At 50.0% G+C, this 26,343-nt stretch overlaps 1 protein-coding gene across 1 annotated transcript in view; it reads left to right on the top strand.

Annotated features, from left to right (window-relative positions):
• HSPBAP1 (HSPB1 associated protein 1) overlaps window positions 1–26,343 on the top strand; it is a 102,784-nt gene that overhangs the window by 5,797 nt on the left and 70,644 nt on the right. The window contains exons 2-3 of the mRNA XM_040358289.1: window positions 1,172–1,357; window positions 25,207–25,391. Coding sequence (XP_040214223.1) covers window positions 1,172–1,357; window positions 25,207–25,391 — 371 coding nt within the window. The remainder of the gene's footprint in view (window positions 1–1,171; window positions 1,358–25,206; window positions 25,392–26,343) is intronic.

The following is a 26,343-nucleotide window of genomic DNA, read 5'->3' as shown; positions in this document are numbered from 1 at the left end:
AATCCTGTACAGAGACTGATGTGACTGTGGGGGGGAGGGGATATTAGAGTGTAAGCTCCTCTGTACAGAGACTGATGTGACTGTGGGGGGAGGGGGGGGACATTCGAGTGTAAGCTCCTCTGTACAGAGACTGATGTGACTGTGGGGGGAGGGGACATTAGAGTGTAAGCTCCTCTGTACAGAGACTGATGTGACTGTGGGGGGGGGGAGGGGACATTGGAGTGTAAGCTCCTCTGTACAGAGACTGATGTGACTGTGGGGGGAGGGGACATTGGAGTGTAAGCTCCTCTGTACAGAGACTGATGTGACTGTGGGGGGGGAGGGGACATTAGAGTGTAAGCTCCTCTGTACAGAGACTGATGTGACTGTGGGGGAGAGGGGACATTAGAGTGTAAGCTCCTCTGTACAGAGACTGATGTGATGTGGGGGGGGAGGGGACATTAGAGTGTAAGCTCCTCTGTACAGAGACGGATGTGACTGTGGGGGGGGAGGAGACATTAGAGTGTAAGCTCCTCTGTACAGAGACTGATGTGATGTGGGGGGGAAGGGGACATTAGAGTGTAAGCTCCTCTGTACAGAGACTGATGTGATGTGGGGGGGGGGGAGGAGACATTAGAGTGTAAGCTCCTCTGTGCAGAGACTGATGTGACTGTGGGGGGAGGGGATATTAGAGTGTAAGCTCCTCTGTACAGAGACTGATGTGACTGTGGGGGGAGGGGACATTAGAGTGTAAGCTCCTCTGTACAGAGACTGATGTGATGTGGGGGGGGGGGGAGGAGACATTAGAGTGTAAGCTCCTCTGTGCAGAGACTGATGTGACTGTGGGGGGAGGGGACATTAGAGTGTAAGCTCCTCTGGTACAGAGACTGATGTGACTGTGGGGGAGGGGACATTAGAGTGTAAGCTCCTTTGTACAGAGACTGATGTGACTGTGGGGGGAGGGGACATTAGAGTGTAAGCTCCTCTGTACAGAGACTGATGTGACTGTGGGGGGAGGGGACATTAGAGTGTAAGCTCCTCTGTACAGAGACTCATGTGATGTGGGGGGGGGAGGGGACATTAGAGTGTAAGCTCCTCTGTACAGAGACTGATGTGACTGTGGGGGAGGGGAGGGGACATTAGAGTGTAAGCTCCTGTGGTGTGAACTGATTGGTGATTTTCTCTGTTTCAGGCTCCGGGATGAAACCATTCTCGGCACAGGAGGCCAGAGAGCTTGTCCTCGGGTTGGACCGCCCCGCAGTTTTCCTCCACATGGCCCGGGATTGGCCAGCTTCTCGCTGGGACGTCACTCGCCTGTCTGACCTCTTGCAGGACAAGAGCCTGCGCTTCCGGATTGGAAAGAGGGGATTGGATCCGGGTCAGTCGGCAGAACTTGTGAATATATATACCCAGTATTATCACTGGGTCTCTGAGCTTCTCTATGCAATGCAGGCAGATCAGGGCTGGTGGGAGGGGCCGGCAGGGGGCTGTACATAGGTTCCTAAAAAAAAAAATAGGAGCCCCTCAGTACTCCTCCCAGGAGCCCTCAGTCCTGATGCAAGGAGTGGGGCGGGGCTCTTGGGTGCAGTTGGTAGGTAATATCAGTCTGGGGAAGTGGGCGTTCCTGGGCAGGCATTCGCCTTCGTTACCGCCCACTTGTGATGCCGAGCCTCCGTGATTGAGGGAAATTAAATCCTATCGAATAAAAAGGGGAGGGCCAGGGACAGTCAGGCTGGGGAGAAAAGGGCCAGATGATGATGGATGTCCCCCCCCCCCCTTGCCAGGGAACCCACCGGGTGAATAGCAGTTGGCACATGGCAGTGATTAAGGATCGCCTCAATACGAGTCAGGGGTTGAGGTAGGTGGCAGACGAGCAAATCCAACCAGGCAGCGGAGATCGGCGCACCTTTATGTAGGTCCCGCCCCCTTTAAAGAGACGCGTGCCTATGACATCATCGGCTGCAGTGCCGCAAGAGAAGCCTGGAGGTGAGAGAGAGAGAGCGAACCTGACTAGTTTCTTGCCTGCCTCGACCTCATCACTCTCTTGCCTATCGCGTGCCTTGACCTGCTGCCTGCGTCAACCTCGCCTGAGGTCCAGGCAGGGAAGAAACTAGTCAGGTCCAGGCAGAGGTCAAGGTAGGTAGCAGGCAAGATAGTAGTCAGAATCAGGCAGAGGTCAAGGTAGGTGTCGGGCAAGAAAGTGATGAGATCCAGGTAGGGGCCAAGGGAGGCAAGAAATGAATCGGGTCAAGGCAGGCAGCAGGCAAGATAGTAGTCAGAATCAGAGGTCAAGGTAGGTAGCAGGCAAGAGAGTGATGAGGTCCAGGCAGGGGTCAAGGGAGGCAAGAAATGAATCGGGTCAAGGCAGGCAGCAGGCAAGATAGTAGTCAGAATCAGAGGTCAAGGTAGGTAGCAGGCAAGAGAGTGATGAGGTCCAGGCAGGGGTCAAGGGAGGCAAGAAATGAATCGGGTCAAGGCAGGCAGCAGGCAAGATAGTAGTCAGAATCAGAGGTCAAGGTAGGTAGCAGGCAAGAGAGTGATGAGGTCCAGGCAGGGGTCAAGGGAGGCAAGAAATGAATCGGGTCAAGGCAGGCAGCAGGCAAGATAGTAGTCAGAATCAGGCAGAGGTCAAGGCAGGTGGCAGGCAAGAGAGTAGTCAGAATCAGGCAGAGGTCAAGGTAAGCGGCAGGCAAGAGAGTAGTGAGGTCCAGGCAGGGGTCAAGGTAGGTGGCAGGCAAAAGAGTACTGAGGTCCAGGGAGGTTGCAGGCAAGGGAATGATGAGGTTCAGGCAGGGGTCAAGGAAGGCAGGAAACTCATCAGTCCATGCAGAGGTCAAGGCAGGTGGCAGGAATGAAAGTGATGAGGTCCAGGCAGGCAATAGGCAAGAGTGTAGACATAATCAGGCAGAGATCAAAGCAGGTGGCATGCAGGAGAGTAGTGAGGTCCAGGCAGGGGTCAAGGGAGGCAAGAAACGAATCGGGTCAAGGCAGGCAGCAGGCAAGATAGTAGTCAGAATCAGGCAGAGGTCAAGGCAGGTGGCAGGCAAGAAAGTGATGAGATCCAGGTAGGGGCCAAGGGAGGCAAGAAACTCATCAGTCAATGCAGAGGTCAAGGCAGGTGGCAGGAATGAAAGTGATGAGGTCCAGGCAGGCAATAGGCAAGAGTGTAGACAGAATCAGGCAGAGATCAAAGCAGGTGGCAGGCAAGAGAGTAGTGAGGTCAAGGGAGGCAAGAAACGAATCGGGTCCAGGCAGAGGTCAAGGCAGGTTGCAGGCAAGATAGTAGTCGGAATCAGGCAGAGGTCAAGGTAGGTGTCAGGCAAGAAAGTGATGAGGTCCAGGCAGGGGCCAAGGGAGGCAAGAAACAAATTGGGTCCAGGCAGAGGTCAAGGCAGGTGGCAAGCAAGAGAGTAATAAGAATCATGGAAGAGGTCAAGGTAGGTGATCGGCAAGAAAGTGATGAGGTCCAGGCAGCTGGCAGGCAAGAGAATGATGTGGTCCAGGCAGGGGTCAAGGGAGGCAACAAAAAAATCGTGTCCAGCCAGAGGACGAGGCAGGCAGCAGGCAAGAGATTAGTCAGAATCAGGCAGAGGTCAAGGTAGGTGGCAGACAAGAGGACTGAGGTCCAGGCATGTGGCAAGCAAGAGAGGGATGAGGTCCAAGCAGGGATCAAGAGAGGCAAGAAACTAATCATGTCCAGTCAGAGGTCAAGGCAGACGGCAGGCAAGATAGTAGTCAGAATCAGGCAGAAGTCAAGGTAGGTGGCAGGTAAGAGATAAGTCAGGTCTAGGCAGGTGGAAGAAGTCAAGCCATGGTAGGGGTTGAGGAAGGCAGCAGACAAGAAAGTAGTTGGGTCCAGGCAGAGGTCAAGGCAGGTGGCAGGCAAGAGAGTAATTGGGTCCTGACAGATTTTGAGGCCGGCAACAGGCAAGAGAGAGAGTAGTCAGGTCCAGACAGTGGTCGAAGCAGGCAAGAGTGTAGTCAGGTTCAGGCAGGGGTTAAGGCAGGCAACAGGCAAGAGAGTAATCAGGTCCGGAAGTTGGTCAAGGCAGGCAACAGACAAGAGTTTAGTCAGATCCAGGCTGGAGTTAAGGAAAGGGAGTAGACCGGTCATTTCAAGTTGGCAACAAACAGGCAGCTGGTAGGTAAGTATTATCTGGTTCTGACTACACTCTTGCCTGCTGCCTGCCTTGACTACTGTCTGGACCTGACCACTCTCTTGCCTGCCTCAAACCCTACCGTGACCTGACTACACACTTGCCTTCTTCCTAACTGAAAACCAGGACCAGGACCTAACTACTCTCTTGCCTGCCACGTGCCTCGACCGTTGCCCAATTCTAACTACACTCTTGCCTGCCGCCTGCCCCAACCACATCACTCTCTTGCTTGTCGCCCGCCTCAACCCCTGCCTAGACCTATTGCCTGCCACCCGCCTTGACCCGTGCCTGGAACTGACTACACTCTTGCCTGCCACGTTCCTTGACCTTCTGCCTGCCTCAACCCTTGCCTAGACCTTACTATTCTCTTGCTTTCCGCCTGCCTTAACCCCTCTGGACCAGACTACTCTCTGGCCTGCCTTGACCTATGCCTGGATCAAACCACTCTCTTGCCTGCTGCCTACCTTGATCCCGGCCTCAGTCTGACTACTCCTCTTGCTCACCATGACCTCTGCCTGGACCCATTTACTCTCTTGTCTACCACATCATGAACAGTCTAAAGCCCTTCTGTCCCAACAACCCCTAGGTGGCCGTGAACTTGGTGGCCGTGACCTGGGGCCAGTTTCCAGAAAGGAAAACGGGGGACCTCCCTAGGGTTCCACCCCTCCTCCACAATGAGGTGTTCTGGTGACCAGCAGGTACTTGGGCTCCGCTTCTTGGGTGAGCCCGCGAAACCTGCCAGGAAGCTATCGGGATCAAACGCTATTCATAACATAAGCTGTAAAAAATATTTTCTTATCTATTGTACTTTTTATTCATGTGTTGCGTTATTTACCCCCTGATCAGTGGCGTCGCTAGGAGGTGGCTATTGGGGCTATAGCCCCAAATCTGGAGCCCATAGCCCCAGGTCTTTTGCCGCAGGGTCCCTGCATATTCAGCGGGCCATGGCTGTGGCGGCCGGGCTTCATGTGAGAGGAGAGAAGCGAGCGGGCAGATGAGCAGAGACGACATCATCTCTCTCCGCCCCACTCCACGTCACCGCTCTTCCGCCCTCACATCCGGGGCCTCTTCAATGTGGGAGCGAGGTGCGGGATGGAGCAGAGAGGCGACACGATCGCTGCTATGGGCTCTAGTCCCAGATCTTTTTCAGACCTAGCAACACCCTACACCCGGATTGGGGGGGGGCCCACTTTTACCCTTCGAAACGCGCCGAGACACACTAGTTAAAAACAAATTTCTGGGCTTTGGGGACGTTTGTGGGGCTCTCCTGTCTGGACTCGACTTGTAACGCTAAACATTTAGCTGCAGAGTGGAAGGCGGTAATTTTTTCTTGTACCTTTTTTCTCTAATCCTGTAAGACCGTCATTCGTTTCCAGCTAAATCCATGTAAGCTGCCCGCGTTTTCCTCGGTCTGAGCTGTTTAATGACGGCGGCGCACCGACGGGGGAGGTACGAGGCTGGGGCTGAGTTCACTAGAGATTTAAGTCGGTATAAATTTGAATATTTTGCTGCAATTTTGAAGGCTGAACGGCGGCAGATGACGTCTGATTTCCTTGTCTGCGGGTTGTTGTTTTTTTTTTTTGTGCTTCTTTAAATTTATTCGTATTTAGCTGTTATAAGGCCTAAAAAAAGACCCTGTTTGGGTTGAAACGCGTAGTTCTTTTTTTTTTTTGTTGCATATATTTCTTTATTTCGTTTTTCCTCTTCCTAAACTAGCAGTTGACTGTTCCAAAAAGTTCTGTACAAAGAGTATTAGGATATTGTTGTGTTGCACAGAATGATTATATATATATATATACACAGGGTTTGACAAATTTGCTTGGAATCTAGGAGCCAGCTAAAAAAGTTAGGAGCCAGAAAACGCGCCCCGTCCCGACGAGCTCGCGCGCAGAAGCGAACACATACGTGAGCAGCGCCCGCATATGTAAACGGTGTTCAAACCACACAAGTGAGGTATCGCTGCGATTGGTAGAGCGACAGCAATAATTCTAGCCCTAGACCTCCTCTGTAACTCAAAACATGCAACCTGTAGATTTTTTTTAAACGTCGCCTATGAAGATTTTAAAGGGTAAAAGTTTGTCGGCATTCCACGAGCGGACGCAATTTTGAAGCGTGACATGTTGGGTATGAATTTACTTGGCGTAACATTATCTTTCACAGTATAAAAAAAAATGGGGATAACTTTACTGTTGTCTTATTTTTTAATTAAAAAAAGTGAATTTTTTCCCAAAAAAGTGCGCTTGTAAGACCACTGCGCAAATACGGCGTGACAGAAAGTATTGCAACGATCGCCATTTTTTTCTCTAGGGTGTTAGGATAAAAAATATATATAATGTTTGGGGGTTCTAATTAGAGGGAAGAAGATGGCAGTGAAAATAGTGAAAAATTACATTGGAATTGCTGTTTAACTTGTAATGCTTAACTTGTAATACCAACGGCCACCACCAGATGGCGCCAGCTCGCACAAGTAAGAGCTGGGAAGCAAAGCCGCGGCCTCAATTACCGGACTTCACGGGCCCCCCGCGATCGAGCGGCGGGGGAGGTGGGGGCCTAGTCCGCCACGATCCTGGGGAAAAAGCGCTCCGCGGACTAGGCCAAAGCCACGGCCTCACCTAAAACATCTTGCCTGCAGCGCTGCCCTTTTCCCAGGATCGCGGCAAGCTGCAGGCAGGATGTTTTAGGCGAGGCCGCGGCTTCGGCCTAGTCCACGGAGCGCCGGTCCTATGGACGCTATTTCTAGTCGCCCTGGCGACCGGGATTTGTCGAGCCTGTGTGTGTGTATGTATGTGTGTGTGTGTATGTGTGTGTGTGTGTATATATATATATATATATATATATATATATATATATATATATATATATATATATATATATATATATAATATACACACACATACATACATACATACATACATACATACATACATATATATATATATATATATATATATATATATATATATATATATATATATATATATATAATGTGTGTGTGTATATATATATATATATATACTCTTTGTGTATATATAATATTACAGTTGAACCTCGGATTAGGGCCCTTTCACACTGGTGAGTTTTTGCCGCGTTTTCGCGGTAAAAATAGCGCTATTAAAACGCTCATAAAACGCTCCCCTCCATTGAAATTAATTTAAAAACGCTGTAAAAACGCGGTAAAAACGGAGCGTTAAAATCGCGGTAAAACACCGCGTTTTTAATTCATTTCAATGGAGAGGGGCATAGGGAGCGTTTTGTTAGTGCTATTTTTACCGCAAAAACGCGTCAAAAACGCACCAGTGTGAAAGGGCCCTAACGAGTATAATCTGTCCCAGGAGAATGCTCTTAGTCCAAAGTACTCGCGTATCAAAGCGAGTTTTCCCATTGAAGTCAATGGAGACGAAAATAATTTGTTTCCGCATTGACTTCAATGGGATGCAATGCAGAATGCGGCCAGAGGTGGGGGGGGGGTGCCAGAGAGCTCTGAAAACGTCCGAAAAGGCCAGAGGACACTTCGGCTCGCCCCCTGCACCCCCGTACCTCAGGCCAAATGAGGTACTGCATGCCTATTTAGCTTGAATTCTGTTATATATATATATATATATATATATATATACAATTATATTGTACAGGGGATGGCATGGGTTCCTTCGGTCTGGTATGGATTTTAAGGGGAACCCCCAAGCAGAAAAAAAATGCCAAAATCCGTACCAGACCCTTATGCGAGCACACAGCCCGGCAGGTCAGGAAAAGGGGTGGGGATGAGCGAGGGGGTGGGAGCTTTGCCCCAGCCCCAAAGCACCTTGTCACCATGTTAATGAGGACAAGGGCCTCCTCCCGACAACCCTGGCCATTGGTTGTCAGGGTCTGCGGGTGGGGAGCCTATCGGAATCTGGAGTCCCCCTTTTAAAAAAGGAGGCCCCCCAGATTCCAGCTCCCCACCCAATGTGAAAACATTTTTTTTAGGTGAATGGGTAGGGGAACAATGTACCATGGGGTACATTGTACCCCTACCCATTCACCTAAATTTTTTTTTTAAAAGGGTCGCCTCTCTGGCTTTTCTCCCTTTCCAGTATGTGGCGTGATTATTGATTGGCGCGTTTCGCAAGAGTCTCTCTTCCTCAGAATCCTTTTTCCTTTATACAGTTTTTACTGCCCGCCCACCTCCTTCCCTTTACTTGGAACCCCCAAACATTATATATATTTTTTATTCTAACACCCTAGAGAATAAAATGGCGGTTGTTGCAATACTTTCTGTCACGCCGTATTTGCGCAGCGGTCTTACAAGCGCACTTTTTTGCGGAAATTTTTCATTTTTTTTTAATTAAAAAATAAGACAACAGTAACATTGGCCCAATTTTTTTTTTTTTTTTTATATTGTGAAAGATGACGTTACGCCGAGTAAATTGATACCCAACATGTCACGCTTCAAAATTGCGCCTGCTTGTGGAATGGCGACAAACTTTTACCCTTTAAAATCTCCATAGGCAACGTTTAAAAAATTCTACAGGTTACCAGTTTTGAGTTACAGAGGAGGTCTAGGGCTAGAGTTATTGCTCTCGCTCTAACGATCGCGGCGACACCTCACATGTGTGGTTTGAACACAAATGCGGGCGCTGCGTTTTGCTTCTGCGCGCGAGCTCGGCGGGACGGGGCGCGTTTTCTGGCTCCTAACTTTTTTTTAGCTGGCTCCTAGATTCCAAGCAGATTTGTCAAACCCTGGTGTAGCCGATATTTGGGTGCAGGGACCGTACGGCGGCGGCGGTCACCTATCTCGTGTGCGACTCATGTGTGGGGGCGGGGTGATCTTTTTTAATTCTCGGCACTGAGTAGTTGTGCTTTGTGTGGATACACCTGTACGTTCGTTCTCTCTCTCCTCTCAGGGTAGGCGGGTGCAGACACTTGTACGGCCCCCCCCCGCGGTGCGTTGCTTTGTGCCGTGTACATCGGATAATCCCAGCGTGACTCCACATTGTCGATCGATCGATCCTTCCGCACAGAACATTCTCTGCACTCGGCGCCGGCTTCCAGACTGAGAAGAGCACAATGCATCACACCGCGTCCTGGGGAGAACCATCTATACAGGCGGTGGGGGAAGGGGGGGGCATGAAAACTCATCTCCTGTTGCCCTTTTGTATCATCCCTAGATCTGCTACTTCCCATAGACATGCAATTGCTTTTGGCAATGCTAAAATATATATGGTCCTACCAATAAAGCTTATGTGAATTGGAGGGGAGAGAGAGAGAGAAGAGAACAGGGAGAGAGGAGCGAGGGAGGGAGAGGGAGAGAGAGAGGAGAAAGAAGAGGGTCAGGAGAGTGAGAGGGAAGAGGGAGGGGAGAGGATGACAGTGGAAGGGGATAGGGAAAGCGAAGAGGGTGAGGAGAGGGAGGGGAGAGGAGGAGAGTGGGAGGAAAGAAGGAGAGGATGACAGTGGGAGAGGGAGAGAGGAGGAGAGTGAAGAGTAAGGGGAGAGGGAGAGAGAAGAGGGAGGGGAGACGATGACAGTGGAAGGGGATAGGGAAAGCGAAGAGGGAGGGGAGAGGAGGAGAGTGGGAGGAAAGAAGGAGAGGATGACAGTGGGAAAGAGGAGCGAGCAAGGAGAGTGAAGAGGGAGAGGAGGGGAAGGAGAGTAAGGGGAGAGGGAGAGAGAAGAGGGAAGGGAGAGGATGACAGTTGAAGTGGAATAAGTAAAGCGAAGAGGGTGAGGAGAGGAGAGGAGGAGAGTGGGCAGGGAGGGAGAGTGAAGATGGAGAGGATGACAGTGGGAGAAAGGAGAAAGAAAATGGAGAGAGAGAAAAAGGAAAAAGAAAAGAGGGAGAAAGGAGGAAGGGAGAGAGAGAGGAGCAAGCGAGGAGGGGAAGGCGAGTGAAGAGTAAGGGAAGAGGGTGAGGAGAGATAAGAGGGAGGGGAGAGGATGACAGTGGAAGGGGATAGGGAAAGCGAAGAGGGTGAGGAGAGGAAGGTGAGAGGAGGAGAGTGGGCAGGGTGGGAAGAGTGAAGAGGGAGAAGATGACTGAGGGGGAGAGAGAGAGAGGGGACAGTGAGAGAGGACAGAGCGAGAGAAGAGGGAGAGGAGGACAGTGGGTGGGGAGAGGGAGAGAGAGAAGAGGGAGAAGAGAGGTGAGGAAGGAGAAAGAGAAAAGTAAGAGGGGGGAGAGAGGAGAGTGCAGAGAGAGGGGAAGAAGTGCGGAGAGAGGGGGAGGTAGGGAAGAAGTGCGGAAAGAGGGGAAGGTAGGGAAGAAGAGTGCGGAAAGAGGGGAAGGTAGGGAAGAAGAGTGCGGAAAGAGGGGCAGGTAGGGAAGAAGAGTGTGGAGAGAGGGGGAGGTAGGGAAGAAGAGTGCGGAGAGAGGAGGAGGTAGGGAAGAAGAGTGCGGAGAGAGGAGGAGGTAGGGAAGAAGAGTGCGGAGAGAGGGAGAGGGGTAGGGAAGAAGAGTGCGGAGAGAGGGGGAGGGGTAGGGAAGAAGAGTGCGGAGGGAGGGAAGAAGGGAAGAAGAGTGCGGTGAGAGGGGGAGGGAGGGAAGAAGAGTGCGGTGAGAGGGGGAGGGAGGGAAGAAGAGTGCGGTGAGAGGGGGAGGGAGGGAAGAAGAGTGCGGAGAGAGGGGGAGGTGGTGAAGAAGAGTGCGGAGCGAGGGGGAGGGAGGGAAGAAGAGTGCGGAGAGAGGGGGAGGGAGGGAAGAAGAGTGGGGAGGGAGGGAAGAAGAGTGCGGAGAGAGGGGGAGGGAGGGAAGAAGAGTGCGGAGGGAGGGAAGAAGAGTGCGGGGAGAGGGGGAGGGAGGGAAGAAGAGTGCGGAGAGAGGGGGAGGTGGGGAAGAAGAGTGCGGAGGGAGGGAAGAAGAGTGCGGGGAGAGGGGGAGGGAGGGAAGAAGAGTGCGGAGAGAGGGAGAGGTAGGGAAGAAGAGTGGGGAGGGAGGGAAGAAGAGTGCGGAGAGAGGGGGAGGGAGGGAAGAAGAGTGCGGAGGGAGGGAAGAAGAGTGCGGGGAGAGGGGGAGGGAGGGAAGAAGAGTGCGGAGAGAGAGGGGAAGAGGAGTGCGGAGAGGAAGAGATGCGGGAGAGAGGGGGAGGTAGGGAAGAAGAGTGCGGAGGGAGGGAAGAAGAGTGCGGAGAGAGGGGGGAGGGAGGGAAGAAGAGTGCGGAGAGAGGGGGAGGGAGGGAAGAAGAGTGCGGAGAGAGGGGGAGGGAGGGAAGAAGAGTGCGGAGAGAGGGGGAGGGAGGGAAGAAGAGTGCGGAGAGAGGGGGAGGGAGGGAAGAAGAGTGCGGAGAGAGGGGGAGGGTGGGGAAGAAGAGTGCGGAGAGAAGGGGAGGGAGGGAAGAAGAGTGCGGAGAGAGGGGGAGGTAGGGAAGAAGAGTGCGGAGAGAGGGGGAGGGAGGGAAGAAGAGTGCGGAGAGAGGGGGAGGTAGGGAAGAAGAGTGCGGAGAGAGGGGGGAGATAGGGAAGAAGAGTGCGGAGAGAGGGGAGGGAGGGAAGAAGAGTGCGGAGAGAGGGGAAGGTGGGGAAGAAGAGTGCGGAGAGAGGGAGAGGTAGGGAAGAAGAGTGGGGAGGGAGGGAAGAAGAGTGCGGAGAGAGGGGGAGGGAGGGAAGAAGAGTGCGGAGGGAGGGGGAGGGAGGGAAGAAGAGTGCGGAGGGAGGGGGAGGGAAGAAGAGTGCGGAGGGAGGGGGAGGGAGGGAAGAAGAGTGCGGAGAGAGGGGGAGGGAGGGAAGAAGAGTGCGGAGAGAGGGGGAGGGAGGGAAGAAGAGTGCGGAGAGAGGGAGAGGTAGGGAAGAAGAGTGCGGAGAGAGGGGGAGGGAGGGAAGAAGAGTGCGGAGAGAGGGGAAGGTGGGGAAGAAGAGTGCGGAGAGAGGGGGAGGGAGGGAAGAAGAGTGCGGAGAGAGGGGGAGGGAGGGAAGAAGAGTGCGGAGAGAGGGGGAGGGAGGGAAGAAGAGTGCGGAGAGAGGGGGAGGGAGGGAAGAAGAGTGCGGAGAGAGGGGGAGGTGGGGAAGAAGAGTGTGGAGAGAGAGAGGGGGAGGTGGGGAAGAAGAGTGCGGAGAGAGAGAGGGGGAGGTGGGGAAGAAGAGTGCGGAGAGAGGGGGAGGTGGGGAAGAAGAGTGCGGAGAGAGGGGGAGGTGGGGAAGAAGAGTGCGGAGAGAGGGGGAGGTGGGGAAGAAGAGTGCGGAGAGAGGGGGAGGTGGGGAAGAAGAGTGCGGAGAGAGGGGGAGGGAGGGAGGGAAGAAGTGCGGAGAGTGGGGGAGGGAGGAAGATCGGAATACATTGTTTTCTTTATTGATCCCCTCGTTGTTATTTTTCCACATTCCCAGAATATTGATTGCCCGCACCATGAGATAAATAACCAATAAGTGTTTTTTTTTTTTTTTCAGTGAATTGACTAATAATTTATCGCAATTGTTTTGTGGCAATGACCTCGTATATTTATAGAAGTTGCAATAATTCGCTGCAAATTCAGGACTTTACTTCGATGAACTGACTCTTGTTATCTTACAGAAAAACACAAACTTCGCTCTCTAGAACTGGTCGTCGTGTATTTACCCCAAATTCGTACTTTGGGCGTCCTGCTTGGGGGGTTCAGAAGGTGAAGGCATGCGGTAGGAGGAAGGGGAGCAGTAGGGGAATGGTGTAGTAGGTGAAGGGGTGCTGGGGGAGAGGCCCCCATCCCTCATTCCGGCCCCCATCCCTCATCCTGGCCCCCATCCCTCATCCCGGGCCCCCATCCCGGCCCACATTTCTCATTCCGGCCCTCATACCGGCCCCCATCCCTCATCCTGGCCCCCATCCCTCATCCTGGCCCCCATCCCTCATCCTGGCCCCCATCCCTCATCCTGGCCCCCATTCCTCATCCCGGCCCCCATTCCTCATCCCGGCCCCCATTCCTCATCCCGGCCCTCATTCCGGCCCCCATCCCTCATTCCGGCCCCCATCCCGGCCCCCATCCCTCATACCGGCCCCTATCCCTGATACTGGCCCTCATCCTGGCCCCCATGCCTCATCCTGGCCCCCATGCCTCATCCCGGCCCCCATTCCTCATCCCGGCCCTCATTCCGTCCCCCATCCCTCATTCCGGCCCCCATCCCTCATTCCGGCCCCCATCCCTCATACCGGCCCCTATCCCTGATACTGGCCCTCATCCTGGCCCCCATGCCTCATCCTGGCCCCCATGCCTCATCCTGGCCCCCATGCCTCATCCTGGCCCTCATGCCTCATCCTGGCCCTCATCCCGGCCCCCATCCCTCATACCGGCCCCTATCCCTGATACTGGCCCTCATCCTGGCCCCCATGCCTCATCCTAGCCCTCATCCCGGCCCCCATCCGATTCCCGGCCCCCATCACTCATACTGGCCCTCATTCCCGACCCCCCCCCATCCCTCATTCCCGACCCCCCCCATCCCTCATTCCGACCCCCCATCCCTCATTCTGACCCCCATTCATTCGGCTCCCATCCCTCACCCTGGCCCCCATCCCTCACCGTGGCCCCCATCCCTCATCCCGGCCCCCATCCCTCATTCCGACCCCCATCCCTCATTCTGATCCCTCATCCCGTCCCCCATTTCTCATCCTTGCCCCCACCCCACATCCCGGCCCTCATCCTGGGCCCCTATTCCACATCCCGGCCCTCATCCTGGGCCCCTATTCCACATCCCGGCCCTCATCCTGGGCCCCTATCCCTCATCCCGGGCCCCTATTCCTTATCCCGACCCCCCCATCCCTCCTCAGTCATGGGTCTCGGATATAAAGTGATTCTAATGGAGACATTCTATCTTAATAAATACAATTCACGGATCATCTGTTTTCCCTCGTTTACCTTCGATCTGCCCGACATCCTTCATAAAGGGCAAAACAAGCGCTCACAATAGAGCGATCATTCCATGTCCTCGGCTCTGACAGTCCGACATTAATGTCGGGATTGGAATTAAGAGCTCCAAATAGAAAAATAAACTCCATTCATTTATTATCCTCGGGATGGAGACAGTTTACTGAGTGCCGACAGCGTCTAGGTGTGAGCATGAAAGAGGACCTGTCATCACCGATCTCTTCATGTTAGACCCCTTTCACACGGAAGCGTTTTTACAGCGTTTTAGCGTTTAAAAATAGCGCTATTAAAAAACTCATAAAACGCTCTCCCTGCATCACACTGAGTCCTGCAAGCAGCAGCTTTTGGGCGCTGAAAAAAAAAAAACGCTCCAAAAACGCCCCTCTCCATTGAAATGAATTGAAAGCGCTGTAAAAACGCCTTACCCTTTCACACTGAGGCGCTGCAAAAACGCCCTAAAACGTTAGGGTCTTAGCGGCGCTTTACCAGCACTTTGGGATTGCAGATGGGGCTTCACTCGAACAACGCTCCAGTGTGAAAGGGGCCTTAACCACTTAAGACCCGGACCAAAATGCAGGTAAAGGACCCGGCCAGTTGTTGCGATTCAGCGCTGCGTCGATTTAACTGACAATTGCGCGGTCGTGCGACGTGGCTCCCAAACAAAATTGGCGTCCTTTTTTCCCACAAATAGAGCTTTCTTTTGGTGGTATTTGATCACCTCTGCGGTTTTTATTTTTTGCGCTATAAACAAAAATAGAGCGAGAATTTTGAAAAAAAATCATTATTTTTTGCTATAATAAATATCCCCCAAAAATATATAAAAAAACTATTTTTTTTCCCTCAGTTTAGGCCGATATCGGACAATCGGACACATCGGACAATTTTGACACATTTTTGGGACCATTGTCATTTTCACAGCAAAAAATGCTATAAAAATGCACTGATTACTGTGAAAATGACAATTGCAGTTTAGGAGTTAACCACTAGGGGCGCTGAAGAGGTTAAGTGTGACCTCATGTCTGTTTCTAACTGTAGGGGGGGCGGGGCTGGACGTGTGACATCATTGATCGTGCTTCCCTATATCAGGGAACAGACGATCGATGACGGCGCCACAGAGAAGAACGGGGAAGCTGTGTTTGCACTCACCTCTCCCCGTTCTTCAGCTCCGGGGACCGATCGCGGGACTCCAGTGGCGATCGGGTCACGGCGCACGCCCGTGACCCACGGCTGGGCACTTAAAGAGGACGTACCTGTACGTGCTTGTGCCCAGCCGTGCCATTCTGCCGACGTATATCTGCAGGAGGCGGTCCTTAAGTGGTTAAAGTGGAGTTCCACCCTGGAAAAAAAAAAAATTGCACAAAAAAGCAGCAAAAAAATATGGAATTTTTTTTTTTTTTTTTACTCACCCGAAAATACCGGTTGCTATGCGGATGTTCCTAATCTTCCTCTTCCTTATCCGCGGTCGTCGTCTTCTTCCGCATCCTCCTCGCGGTGTCTTCTGGTGAATGGGGCGCGCTACCTTCTGGGAACTGTGTGTAATCCCAGAGAGCAGCCGCTGCCCATTCACAAATCGGCACGAGACCCGCGCATGCGCAGTACGAAACGGGCAGTGAAGCCGCAAGGCTTGTTTCCCTTTGTGAGGATGGTGGTGTGGGACCTGTAAGGATCGAGGGATCGGCTTGGGGAGGAAGTCGTCATCGCGGGCGCCCGGGACAGGTAAGTGTCCTTATTAAAAGTCAGCAGCTACAGTGTTTGACTTAAAAAATATAAATAAAAATTGCGGGTGGAACTTCCACTTCAACTGCAGCATGCTGAGTCCTGTGCCAGTGCGACCCTTCCAGGTATTCATGCCAATATCTGCTTTTACATCCACCGACACCAGTGCTGGGGGTTATTTTTGTGTCCATTGACACCGATGCTGGGGGTTATTACTGTTTCCATTGACACCAATGCTGGGGGTTATTATTGCATCCACCGACACCAATGCTGGGGGTTATTATTGCATCCACCGACACCAATGCTGGGGGTTATTATTGCGTTCACTGGCACCAATGCTGGGGGTTATTATTGCGTTCACTGGCACTAATGCTGGGGGTATTATTGCGTTCTTTGGCACTAATGCTGGGGGTTATTATTGCTTCCACTGACACCAATGCTGGGGGTTATTATTGCTTCCACCGACACCAATGCTGGGGGTTATTATTGCTTCCACCGACACCAATGCTGGGGGTTATTATTGCTTCCACCGACACCAATGCTGGGGGTTATTATTGCTTCCACTACACCAATGCTGGGGGTTATTGATCCATTGACACCAATGCTGGGGGTATTCTTGCTTCAACCAACACCAATGCTTGTGGTTGTTGTTGCGTCCATTGGCACCAATGCTGGGGATATTCTTGCTTCCACTGACACCAATGCTGGAGGTTATTATTGCGTTCACTGACACCAATGCTGGAGGTTATTATTGCGTTCACTGACACCAATGCTGGGGGTTAATATTGCTTCCACTGGCACCAATGCTTGTTGTTGTTGCGTCCATTGGCATCAATGCTGGGGGTTATTGCATCCACCAACACCAATGCTGGGGGTTATTATTCCTTCCACTGACACCAACGCTGGGGGTTATTATTACATCCATTGACACCAATGCTGGGGGTATTATTGCGTCCACTGGCACCAATGCTGGGGGTATTATTGCGTCCACTGGCACCAATGCTGGGGGTTATTATACTCCAACTTACAAAACGCAGCAGGACCAACATGTTTGGTCGATGAGGTACAAGAATGCAGCGCTATTGTGCGCTTCTGTGGAGATGTCGGGGGCCACGCTTGAAGCCCTCTATAATTTACACGTTGACCACCATTGGTCTGAGGGGTAACATTCGATGAGAGCAAAGTATTTATAAAAACTTTTTTATTGTATGTTTTTTTTTTTTTACTTCAACATAAAAGGGCGCTGTATACCCGCCAAGCGAGCGCTCAGAGGGGTTTTCCTCGCTATACAGATGACGGCTCAGGGCCGTATAGTTCTGTAAAGTTCCGCCGCAGCGAGATGAAAAGAAAAAAAGATTGGCGTTTTCACCGAGTGCAAAAAAAAAAACATTTGTGAGACCGACGCGCTTCGTAATTCACCTCCGAGCTCCGAATTCACCTTTTTAATCTGCCACGTTCCCCCATCCTGCCCGCGGAACATCACTGAGCGCCTAACTCGCTGCGGGGGAGGGGGGGGGTACAAGACCGAACGATCGCTCGCCTCGGCCTGCGATCCTCTGATCACGTCGGGTCGCGGCGTAGAGCTGACAGCCCCTCCTGTGAGAATTCCGATCTTTTGTTCTCGGGAATACACAGCCGTCTGAAGACGCGGAGACTCTCCGGAAACATCCGCGAGCGCGATTAGCCTCTTCACCGCTCAAGAGGGAGGAAAAAAAAATCCTGCGTACAACCGCCGGCGAGTTCAGCTCGGATCACAGCGATGGCGGCCGCGCCAATGTTGTTTTTTTTTTTTTTTCTCTTCTTGACGAAGTGACACTTTTTTTTTTTGCGTTTCAAGTCTATTTTCAAAGACGCCGAGAAAACCTTTTATACGCCGAGCGCGCTTCTGTATTTGTACGAGACGAGCGAAGGGGAAAAACGAGAGTCTTCACCCAACTGTTATTGTAATGTTTACCCTCGCGGGGAATTTTTCTTTTGTTTTTTTTTGTTTTTTTTCTTTTATTGTCGGCGTGAAAAAAATAACCTTTTTTGAAATCCTAAAATATAAAAATACAAACTTTGCGCTCGGTCATAAAACGACTTAAAGTAGCATTAAACCCTCAACATTCTACAGCCTTCCACATGGAATACAATAGAATAAACATTCCACAGGAAACTATTTGTTTAACCACTTAAGGACCGGACCAATATGCTGCTAAATGACCCAAGGGGTTTTTACAATTCGGCACTGCGTCGCTTTAACAGACAATTGCGCGGTCGTGCAACGTGGCTCCCAAACAAAATTTGGCGTCCTTTTTTCCCCACAAATAGAGCAATATTTGATCACCTCTGCGATTTTTATTTTTTTGAGCTATAAACCAAAATAGAGCGACAATTTTGAAAAAAATTCAATATTTTTTACTTTTTGCTATAATAAATATCCCCCAAAAATATATATATAAAAAAATGTTTTCCTCAGTTTAGGCCGATACGTATTCTTCTACATATTTTTGGTAAAAAAAATCGCAATAAGTGTTTATCGATTGGTTTGCGCAAAATTTATAGCATTTACAAAATGGGGGATAGTTTTATTATTATTATTATTATTATTTATTAATTTTTTTACTACTAATGGCGGTGATCAGCGATTTTTTTCGTGACTGCGACATTATGGCGGACACTTCGGACAATTTTGACACATTTTTGGTAGGGATGCACCGAAATGGAAATTTCAGAACCGAAACGAAACCGAAATGAAAAAAAAATTCAGACCGAAACCGAAACCGAAAATTACTTTTCTTTTTTTCCCCTATTTAAATTTTTTTTTCAATAATTGGATGTATTACACGAGACATTTTAATTAGCTTCATTGATTTAAAATAACCAGAATTGAAAAGCTCCAATTCAATATAATAAAATCCAAACTTTTATTTAAAAAATTAGACACAAATAGTATATAATTGGTTACAGTGGCTGCGTTTGATGGGCACAGTGGCGACGTGTGATGGTACAATGGCTGCGTTTGATGGGCACAGCGGCTGCGTTTGATGGGCACAGTGGCGACGTGTGTTGGCACAGTGGCTGCGTTTGATGGGCACAGTGGCAAAGTGTGTTGGCACAGTGGCTGGGTTTGATGGGCACAGTGGCTGGGTTTGATGGGCACAGTGGCTGCGTTTGATGGGCACAGTGGCGACGTGTGATGGCACAGTGGCTGCGTTTGATGGGCACAGTGGCAAAGTGTGTTGGCACAGTGGCTGGGTTTGATGGGCACAGTGGCTGGGTTTGATGGGCACAGTGGCTGGGTTTGATGGGCACAGTGGCGACGTGTGATGGCACAGTGGCGACGTGTGATGGCACAGTGAGGATGCAATTAATGTTTTTTTTGGTAGTCAGAGAAGACAAGCATGGCTCAATAACACACAAACGTTTTTTTAAAAAAAAACATTAATTACAGCCTCACTGTGCCTCTGTGAATAAATAGCAGATACTTTTTTTTTTTTATCTGCCATTTTTTCATTAGGGAAGTGCTGGTCAGTCTCAGTTAGTTAACCCCCCTCCCCCCTGCTAGTGCTTACTTTTTTTTTATCAGGTTACGCTGCTAGGTTCATCCTAGGCAGGCAGTGTGGTTATTCTGACTCTGACTGTCACAGGCTCCGACACAGCTCCTGGCCTGCCCAGCGCTCCGAGTCCTCCCTCACCTCCGGCCGTGACCTCACGCCGCTGGACTAGACCAAAAGACTCCCCCATAGGGGGGAGTCCAAATACCAGGAAATGGAGCTAGGAGGAATCCGGTGGAGCACGATCGGCAGTCGGCACGCAATTTGTACAGTGCCGCTGCCGCTGCCCACGCTATGTACATGTCTGGCGGCCAGCGTGTGTGTCTGGCGGTCTGTGTATGTATTAGAACTGTGCCCCCTTGTAAACGAAATGGTTCCGCCCACAGCGTTCATTATCGGCAATTCTAATGTGTTTCGGCAGGGACCCAAAAATGCTGTTTTCGGCCGATATATCGGTGCATCCCTAATTTTTGGGACCATTGTCATTTTCACAGCAAAAAATGCATTTAAATTGCATTCTTTATTGTGAAAATGACAGTTGCAGTTTGGGAGTTAACCACAGGGGGCGCTGTAGGAGTTAGGGTTCACCTAGTGTGTGTTTACTAGTGTAGGGGGGTGTGGCTGTAGGACTGACGTCATTGATCGAGTCTCCCTATAAAAGGGATCACTCGATCGATGCAGCCGCCACAGTGAAGCACGGGGAAGCCGTGTTTACATACGGCTCTCCCCGTTCTTCAGCTCTGGGGAGCGATCGCGAGGGGGCGGCTAGAAACGAATAGCCGTGCCCTCGTCCCAGATCGCTCCTGAAGCCACGGGAACCACCGCATGTACTGGGGGGGGGGGGGGACCCGATCGGACCCCCAACCCACGTCTAGGCAGGGACGTACAGGTACGCCAATGTGCCTGTACGTGCCATTCTGCCATCGTATATCTACATGCAGCGGTCCGGAAGTGGTTAACCACTTGTCCACCGGAGGACGTCATATGACGTCCTCCACTTTGTGCGGTGATATCTGAATGATGGGGGCAGCTACAAGCATCATTCAGACATAATCGTCATCAGCCGCCAATTCTGTGCACGATAAGAATGATCAAAGCGGAGGATCCGCCACTTGATCGTTCTTATAGGCGGCAGGAGGGGACGTGTGTCGTCCCCCCCCCCCCCCCCGCCGCCATCCGGTGCTTCTTCGGGCTCTCCCATGCCATCGGGGGCCCGGAGAGTGAATCGGCCAGCGCTTGCTGGGAAAGCATAGAGATGACTGGTGACCAGATGGTCACCAGTCATCTCTTTGACCGTCGGAGGTCCGGGCGCGACGTTATGACATCACGCCCGGTACCCGGAAGTAAACAAAGCCGCAATCGCGGCTGTCGGCATTAGATCAGTGAATTTTTTTCACCGATCTAATGCTTGTAAGCCTGGAGGAGAGATGTGGGGGGAGGGGAAGGTCTTATTGACCCCGCCTCTCTCCATAAAGAGGACCTGTCACACTGATTCCTATTACAAGGGATGTTTACATTCCTTGTAATAGGAAATAAAAGAATAAAAAAAAAATATGTAAAATAAAGTGTAAAAATAAAAAAATGAAGTAAAATAAAAATAAAATGAAAGCACTTTTTTTTTTTTTAAACGGCCTTGCCCCCGGTAGCTCGCGCTCAGAAGCGAACACGCATGCAAGTCCCGCCCACATATGAAAAAACGCCGTTCAAACCCCACATGTGAGGTGTCGTCGCGTGCGTTAGTGCGTGTGCAACGATTCTAGCACTAGACCTCCTCTGTAACTCCAAAATAGTAACCTGTAAAAAAAATGTAAGCGTCGCCTATGGAGATTTTTAAGTACCGAAGTTTGGCGCCATTTCATGAGTGTGCGCAATTTTAAAGCGTGACATGTTAGGTATCTATTCACTCGGCGTAACATCATATTTTACATTATACAAAAAAATTGGGCTAACTTTACTGTTTTGCTATTTTTTAATCCATGAAACCATTTTTTATTCCAAAAAAAGGCGTTTGAAAAATTATTGCGCAAATACTGTGTGAGAAAAAAAAGTTGCAATGACCGCCATTTTATTCCCTAGGGTGTCTGCTAAAAAGAAAAGTATATAATGTTTGGGGGTCCTGATTAATTTTCTAGCAAACAACAAATTGTGTTTTTTTTTTTTTTTTACATGAAGGAGAAAAGTGCCAAAAAAGGCCCGGTGGACTAGGAGAAGTATTTTAAGTTAAAGTATTTTTTTTATAAAAAAATATATTTTTTTTCTTTTTTGGGGGGGAAATCTTACTGACCTACAGTGGGGGGAAAATACTGATTGTCTCCCCTGCAGATTGTGTACGTTTTGCCCACTTACAAAGAAATGAAGGGTCTATAATTTTTATCATGAAGGTTTCTTGGCAACTCGAAGTCTCAGCTCCTTCCATACATTTTCTATGGGATTAAGGTCTGGAGACTGGCTAGGCCACTCCATCACCTTCATGTGCTTCTTCTTGAGCCGCTCCTTTGTTGCCTTGGCGGTATGTTTTGGGTCCTTGTAATGCTGGAAGACCCGTCCATGACCCATCTTCAGTGTTCTGTCTGAGGGAAGAAGGTTCTCCTCCAAGATCTTACAACACATGGCCCCGCCCATTGGCCCCTTAATGCGGCAAAGTCGGCCTGGACCTTTATCAAAGAAACCCCCCAAATCCTCATGTTTCCCCCTCCCCCGTGTGACTGTAGGGATGGAGTTCTTAGGGTCACAGTCACCATTTTTCTTCCTCCAAACACGGCGAGTCGAGTTAAAGCCAAAGAGCTGAATTTTGGTCTCATCTGACCTCAGAACTTTCTCCCAATTCTTCTCTGACCTCAGAACTTTCTCCCGATCTTCTCTGACCTCAGAACTTTCTCCCGATCTTCTCTGAATCATTCAGATGATCATTGGCAGACTTCAGACGTTCTGTACTTGTGCCCTCCTGAGGAGGGGGACCTTCAGGATTCCAGTCCATGGCGGTGTATTTTGTTACCAATGGTGTGTTTGGTGACCGTGGTCCCAACTGCCTTGAGATCCTTCACAAGCTCCTCCCGTGTAGTTCTGGGCGGATCCCTCACTTTTCTCATGACCATCCTCACCCCATGAGGCGAAACCTTCCATGGAACTCCAGACCGAGGAGGACGATCTATGGTTATTTTGTATTTCTTCCAATCCCTCCAACAGTTGTCTCCTTCTCACCGAGCTTCTTGCTGATGGTCTTGTAGCCCATTCCAGCATCTGACCACAGAACTTTCCCCCAATCCTTCTCCGAATCATTTAGATGTTCATTGTCAAACGGGTCTGTACGTGTCATTGTCATGCTAAAGGACCCATCTGTAACGGTCACCACCGTATACGATATTCCCATTCCATCAACCCACGACAGCTTATCTGACACTCCAACCATCCAAAAGACATCAGACACGATCCATCCCATTTCCCCTTAGAATAACGGGACCGACAAGCTCTGTTACTGGTTTCAAAATGTATGACTGAACCAATGCTTTAATGGTTAGCTCTCTTATATACAGTACAGGCATGTTACAGTAATCAAAGGAACTCTCCACCCACACATCACACAATGGGGGGGCTTCAATACACCTTCTCTTAGACAATGACGTTCAGTTGAGTTATTAGTCATTATCCAGACAGCCTGTCTCCGACAAGTTCCCCTTACCTGTTACACAAACACATTCCTTTACTAAACATAATTGACATGCTAATTCCCTACCCCTGAAAGGAGACATCTGACCTTTCAGACTTAATTTGTACAATGGAGACAGACCTAATTAGCATCTCACAATGGAATGTCTAAGAGCAGACACAATTAACACCTCAAAAGCATGTGTCCCCCCCCATTGAATGAAAACACTCCATTTGGAGTCAGACTTTAACAACTTGTAATATTCCAAGATATCCTGAAAAACATGAATTATCATTTATCAGTCACCCCAGGGCTCGACAAATTCCCTTTAATTAGAACCCCCAAACATTATATATATTTTTTATCCTAACACCCTAGAAAATAAAATGGCGACCGTTGCAATACTTTCTGTCACGCTGTATTTGCGCAGCGGTCTTGCAAGCACAGTAAAGTTATCCCCATTTTTTTTTATATATTATGAAACATAATGTTATGCCGAATAAATTGATACCCAACATGTCACGCTTCAAAATTGCGTCCGCTCGTGGAATGGCGACAAACTTTTACCCTTTAAAATCTCCATAGGCGACGTTTAAAAAAAAATTCTACAGGTTGCATGTTCTGAGTTACAGAGGAGGTCTAGCGCTAGAATTATTGCTCTCGCTCTACCAATCGCGGCGATACCTCACATGTGTGGTTTGAACACCGTTTACATATGCGGGCGCTGCTCACGTATGTGTTCGCTTCTGCGCGCAAGCTCGTCGGGACGGGGTGCGTTTTCTGGCTCCTAACTTTTTTAGCTGGCTCCTAGATTCCAAGCAAATTTGTCAACCCCTGAGTCACCCTGTGCCCAAAAGGGGCACAGGGTGACCCTAGACCCAAGAGTCATTAGTGACGCTGGCACAGGAGTACCCCCCATCCTTCAAAAGTCTCTGGGTGTCACGGGTCATTCCGTTACACCATCCATGACCCATCTTCTGTGTTCTAGCTGAGGAAAGAAGGTTCTCATCCAAGATGGAGTTCTTGGGGTCATAGTCTGCATTTTTCTTCCAAACACGGCGAGTCCCCCTCCTCCAGAAGACACATGTACAGTCATGCCAACGATCATCTAAATGATTCAGAGAAGATCGGGAGAAAGTTCTGGGGTCAGAGAAGATCGGGAGAAAGTTCTGGGGTCAGAGAAGATCGGGAGAAAGTTCTGGGGTCAGAGAAGATCGGGAGGAAGTTCTGGGGTCAGAGAAGATCGGGAGAAAGTTCTGAGGTCAGAGAAGATCGGGAGAAAGTTCTGAGGTCAGAGAAGATCGGGAGAAAGTTCTGGGGTCAGAGAAGATCGGGAGGAAGTTCTGGGGTCAGAGAAGATCGGGAGGAAGTTCTGGGGTCAGAGAAGATCGGGACGAAGTTCTGGGGTCAGAGAAGATCGGGAGAAAGTTCTGAGGTCAGAGAAGATCGGGAGAAAGTTCTGAGGTCAGAGAAGATCGGGAGGAAGTTCTGGGGTCAGAGAAGATCGGGAGGAAGTTCTGGGGTCAGAGAAGATCGGGAGGAAGTTCTGAGGTCAGAGAAGATCGGGAGGAAGTTCTGGGGTCAGATGAGACCAAAATTCAGCTCTTTGGCTTTAACTCGACTCGCCGTGTTTGGAGGTAGGAAAATGGTGACTATGACCCTAAGAACTCCATCCCTACAGTCACACGGGGAGGGGGAAACATGAGGATTTGGGGGGTTCCTCTGATAAAGGTCCAGGCCGACTTTGCCGCAATGAGGGGCCAATGGGTGGGGCCATGTATTGTAAGATCTTGGTTGAGAACCTTCTTCCCTCAGAGAGAACACAGAAGATGGGTCATGGACGGGTCTTCCAGCATCACAATGACCCAAAACATACCGCCAAGGCAACAAAGGATTGGCTCAAGAAAAAAAAACATCATGAAGGTGATGGAGTGGCCCAGCCCGTCTCCAGACCTTAATCCTATAGAAAATCTATGGAGGGAACTGAAACTTCGAGTTGCCAAGAGACCTTCAGGTTTTAGAGAAGATCTGTAAAGAAGAGAAAATCCCTCCTGAGATGTGTGGAGACCTGATCACCTCTATCATATAAAATACACCTATGATAAAAAATCAGTGCCCGGTATTGAAGGGGTTAAAGTGATACTCCAGCCCAAGTTTTTTTTTCTCTTGCTTGTTCTGAGAAGGAAGGTTTAGAATGTCTTTGTGGCTTTCTTGGTCTCCTTTTGGGTCTCGACATTTCCTGTCCAGGTGATCACAGCTTCTTCTGAAGGCTTGGATCCATTCCCTCATTACATAGGCAGATTGTGCTTCCTCCTCTGTAGCGCTGTACAATGACCTCGCTCACCGCCGATCTTCTTTTTTTTCCTACACAGAGCCGCAGTTTGAGACAGAATGCGATTATATCGATGGGACGGTCGGGCAGTTCCGGTCTTGGATTGGTGGAGATTCTTCAGAGCGGTGTGGAGCATTTGGAGGGTTTGACAGGGCGGAGTTTTGGGCCTACGCCGACTATAAGTATTTGGCCGTCCTGTTTGAAGACAGACCAGAAATTCTGCAGGTAAGACGAATGAGGAGGGGGGGGGGGCAGAGGGACATGGGGAATGTCTTTAACCACTTAAGACCCGGACCTTTAGGCAGGTAAAGGACCTGGCCAGTTTTTGCGATTCGGCGCTGCGTCGCTTTAACTGACAATTGCGCGGTCGTGCGACGTGGCTCCCAAACAAAATTGGCGTCCTTTTTTTCCCACAAATAGAGTCGTTCGCGAATAGGGCTTAGCGTAAATTACGTTCACGTCGAAAGCATTGACTATTTGCGACGTGATGAGGAGCAATGTGCACTGGTATATGTTCACGGACGGCGCATGCGCCGTTCGTTAGAGACGTCATTTACGTGGGGTCATGTTTTATTTACATAAAACACGCCCACCTCTTCTCAATTTGAATTTGGCGCGCTTACGCCGACCTGATTTACGCTACGCCGCCGTAACTTAGGGCGCAGGTTCGCTAAGTTACGGCGGCGTGGCGTATCTGAGATACGCTACACCCGCACAAACTTACGGCGGGCTTTCTGAATCTAGCCCTATAACTTTTGCGCAAACCAATCAATACGCGCTTATTGCGTTTTTTTTTTGAATTTTTGGTAAAAAAAAAAAAAAAAAATTCAAAATTGTGGCTTTCTTTTTTTTATTTTTTTTTTTTTTTTTTTTTTTAATAGCGCAAAAAAAATAAAAACCGCAGAGGTGGGACGTCAGAAGGGACGTCAATTTTGTTTGGGAGCCGCGTCGCACGTCCGCGCAATCGTCAGTTAAAGCGCCGCAGTGCCGAATCGCAAAAAAGGGGCCCGGTCCTTTAGCTGCAAAATGGTCCGGGGCTTAAGCGGTTAAATAAAATATGATATTTTAGTGATTTGCATTTAACATTTTGGGTAAGAAGCTGATGGTGGGGGGGATGGGCTTCCTTTTCGGTTTTGATTAAACTTTATTGTTCTCAGCTGTTGGAAACGCGAGATAA

This window comes from Rana temporaria, chromosome 6 (genome assembly GCF_905171775.1).
Source record: "Rana temporaria chromosome 6, aRanTem1.1, whole genome shotgun sequence".
In the NCBI taxonomy this organism is placed as follows: Eukaryota; Metazoa; Chordata; class Amphibia; order Anura; family Ranidae; genus Rana; species Rana temporaria.
The sequence above is the reverse complement of the archived record's forward strand: the minus strand, read 5'-3'. Positions and strand labels throughout refer to the sequence as shown.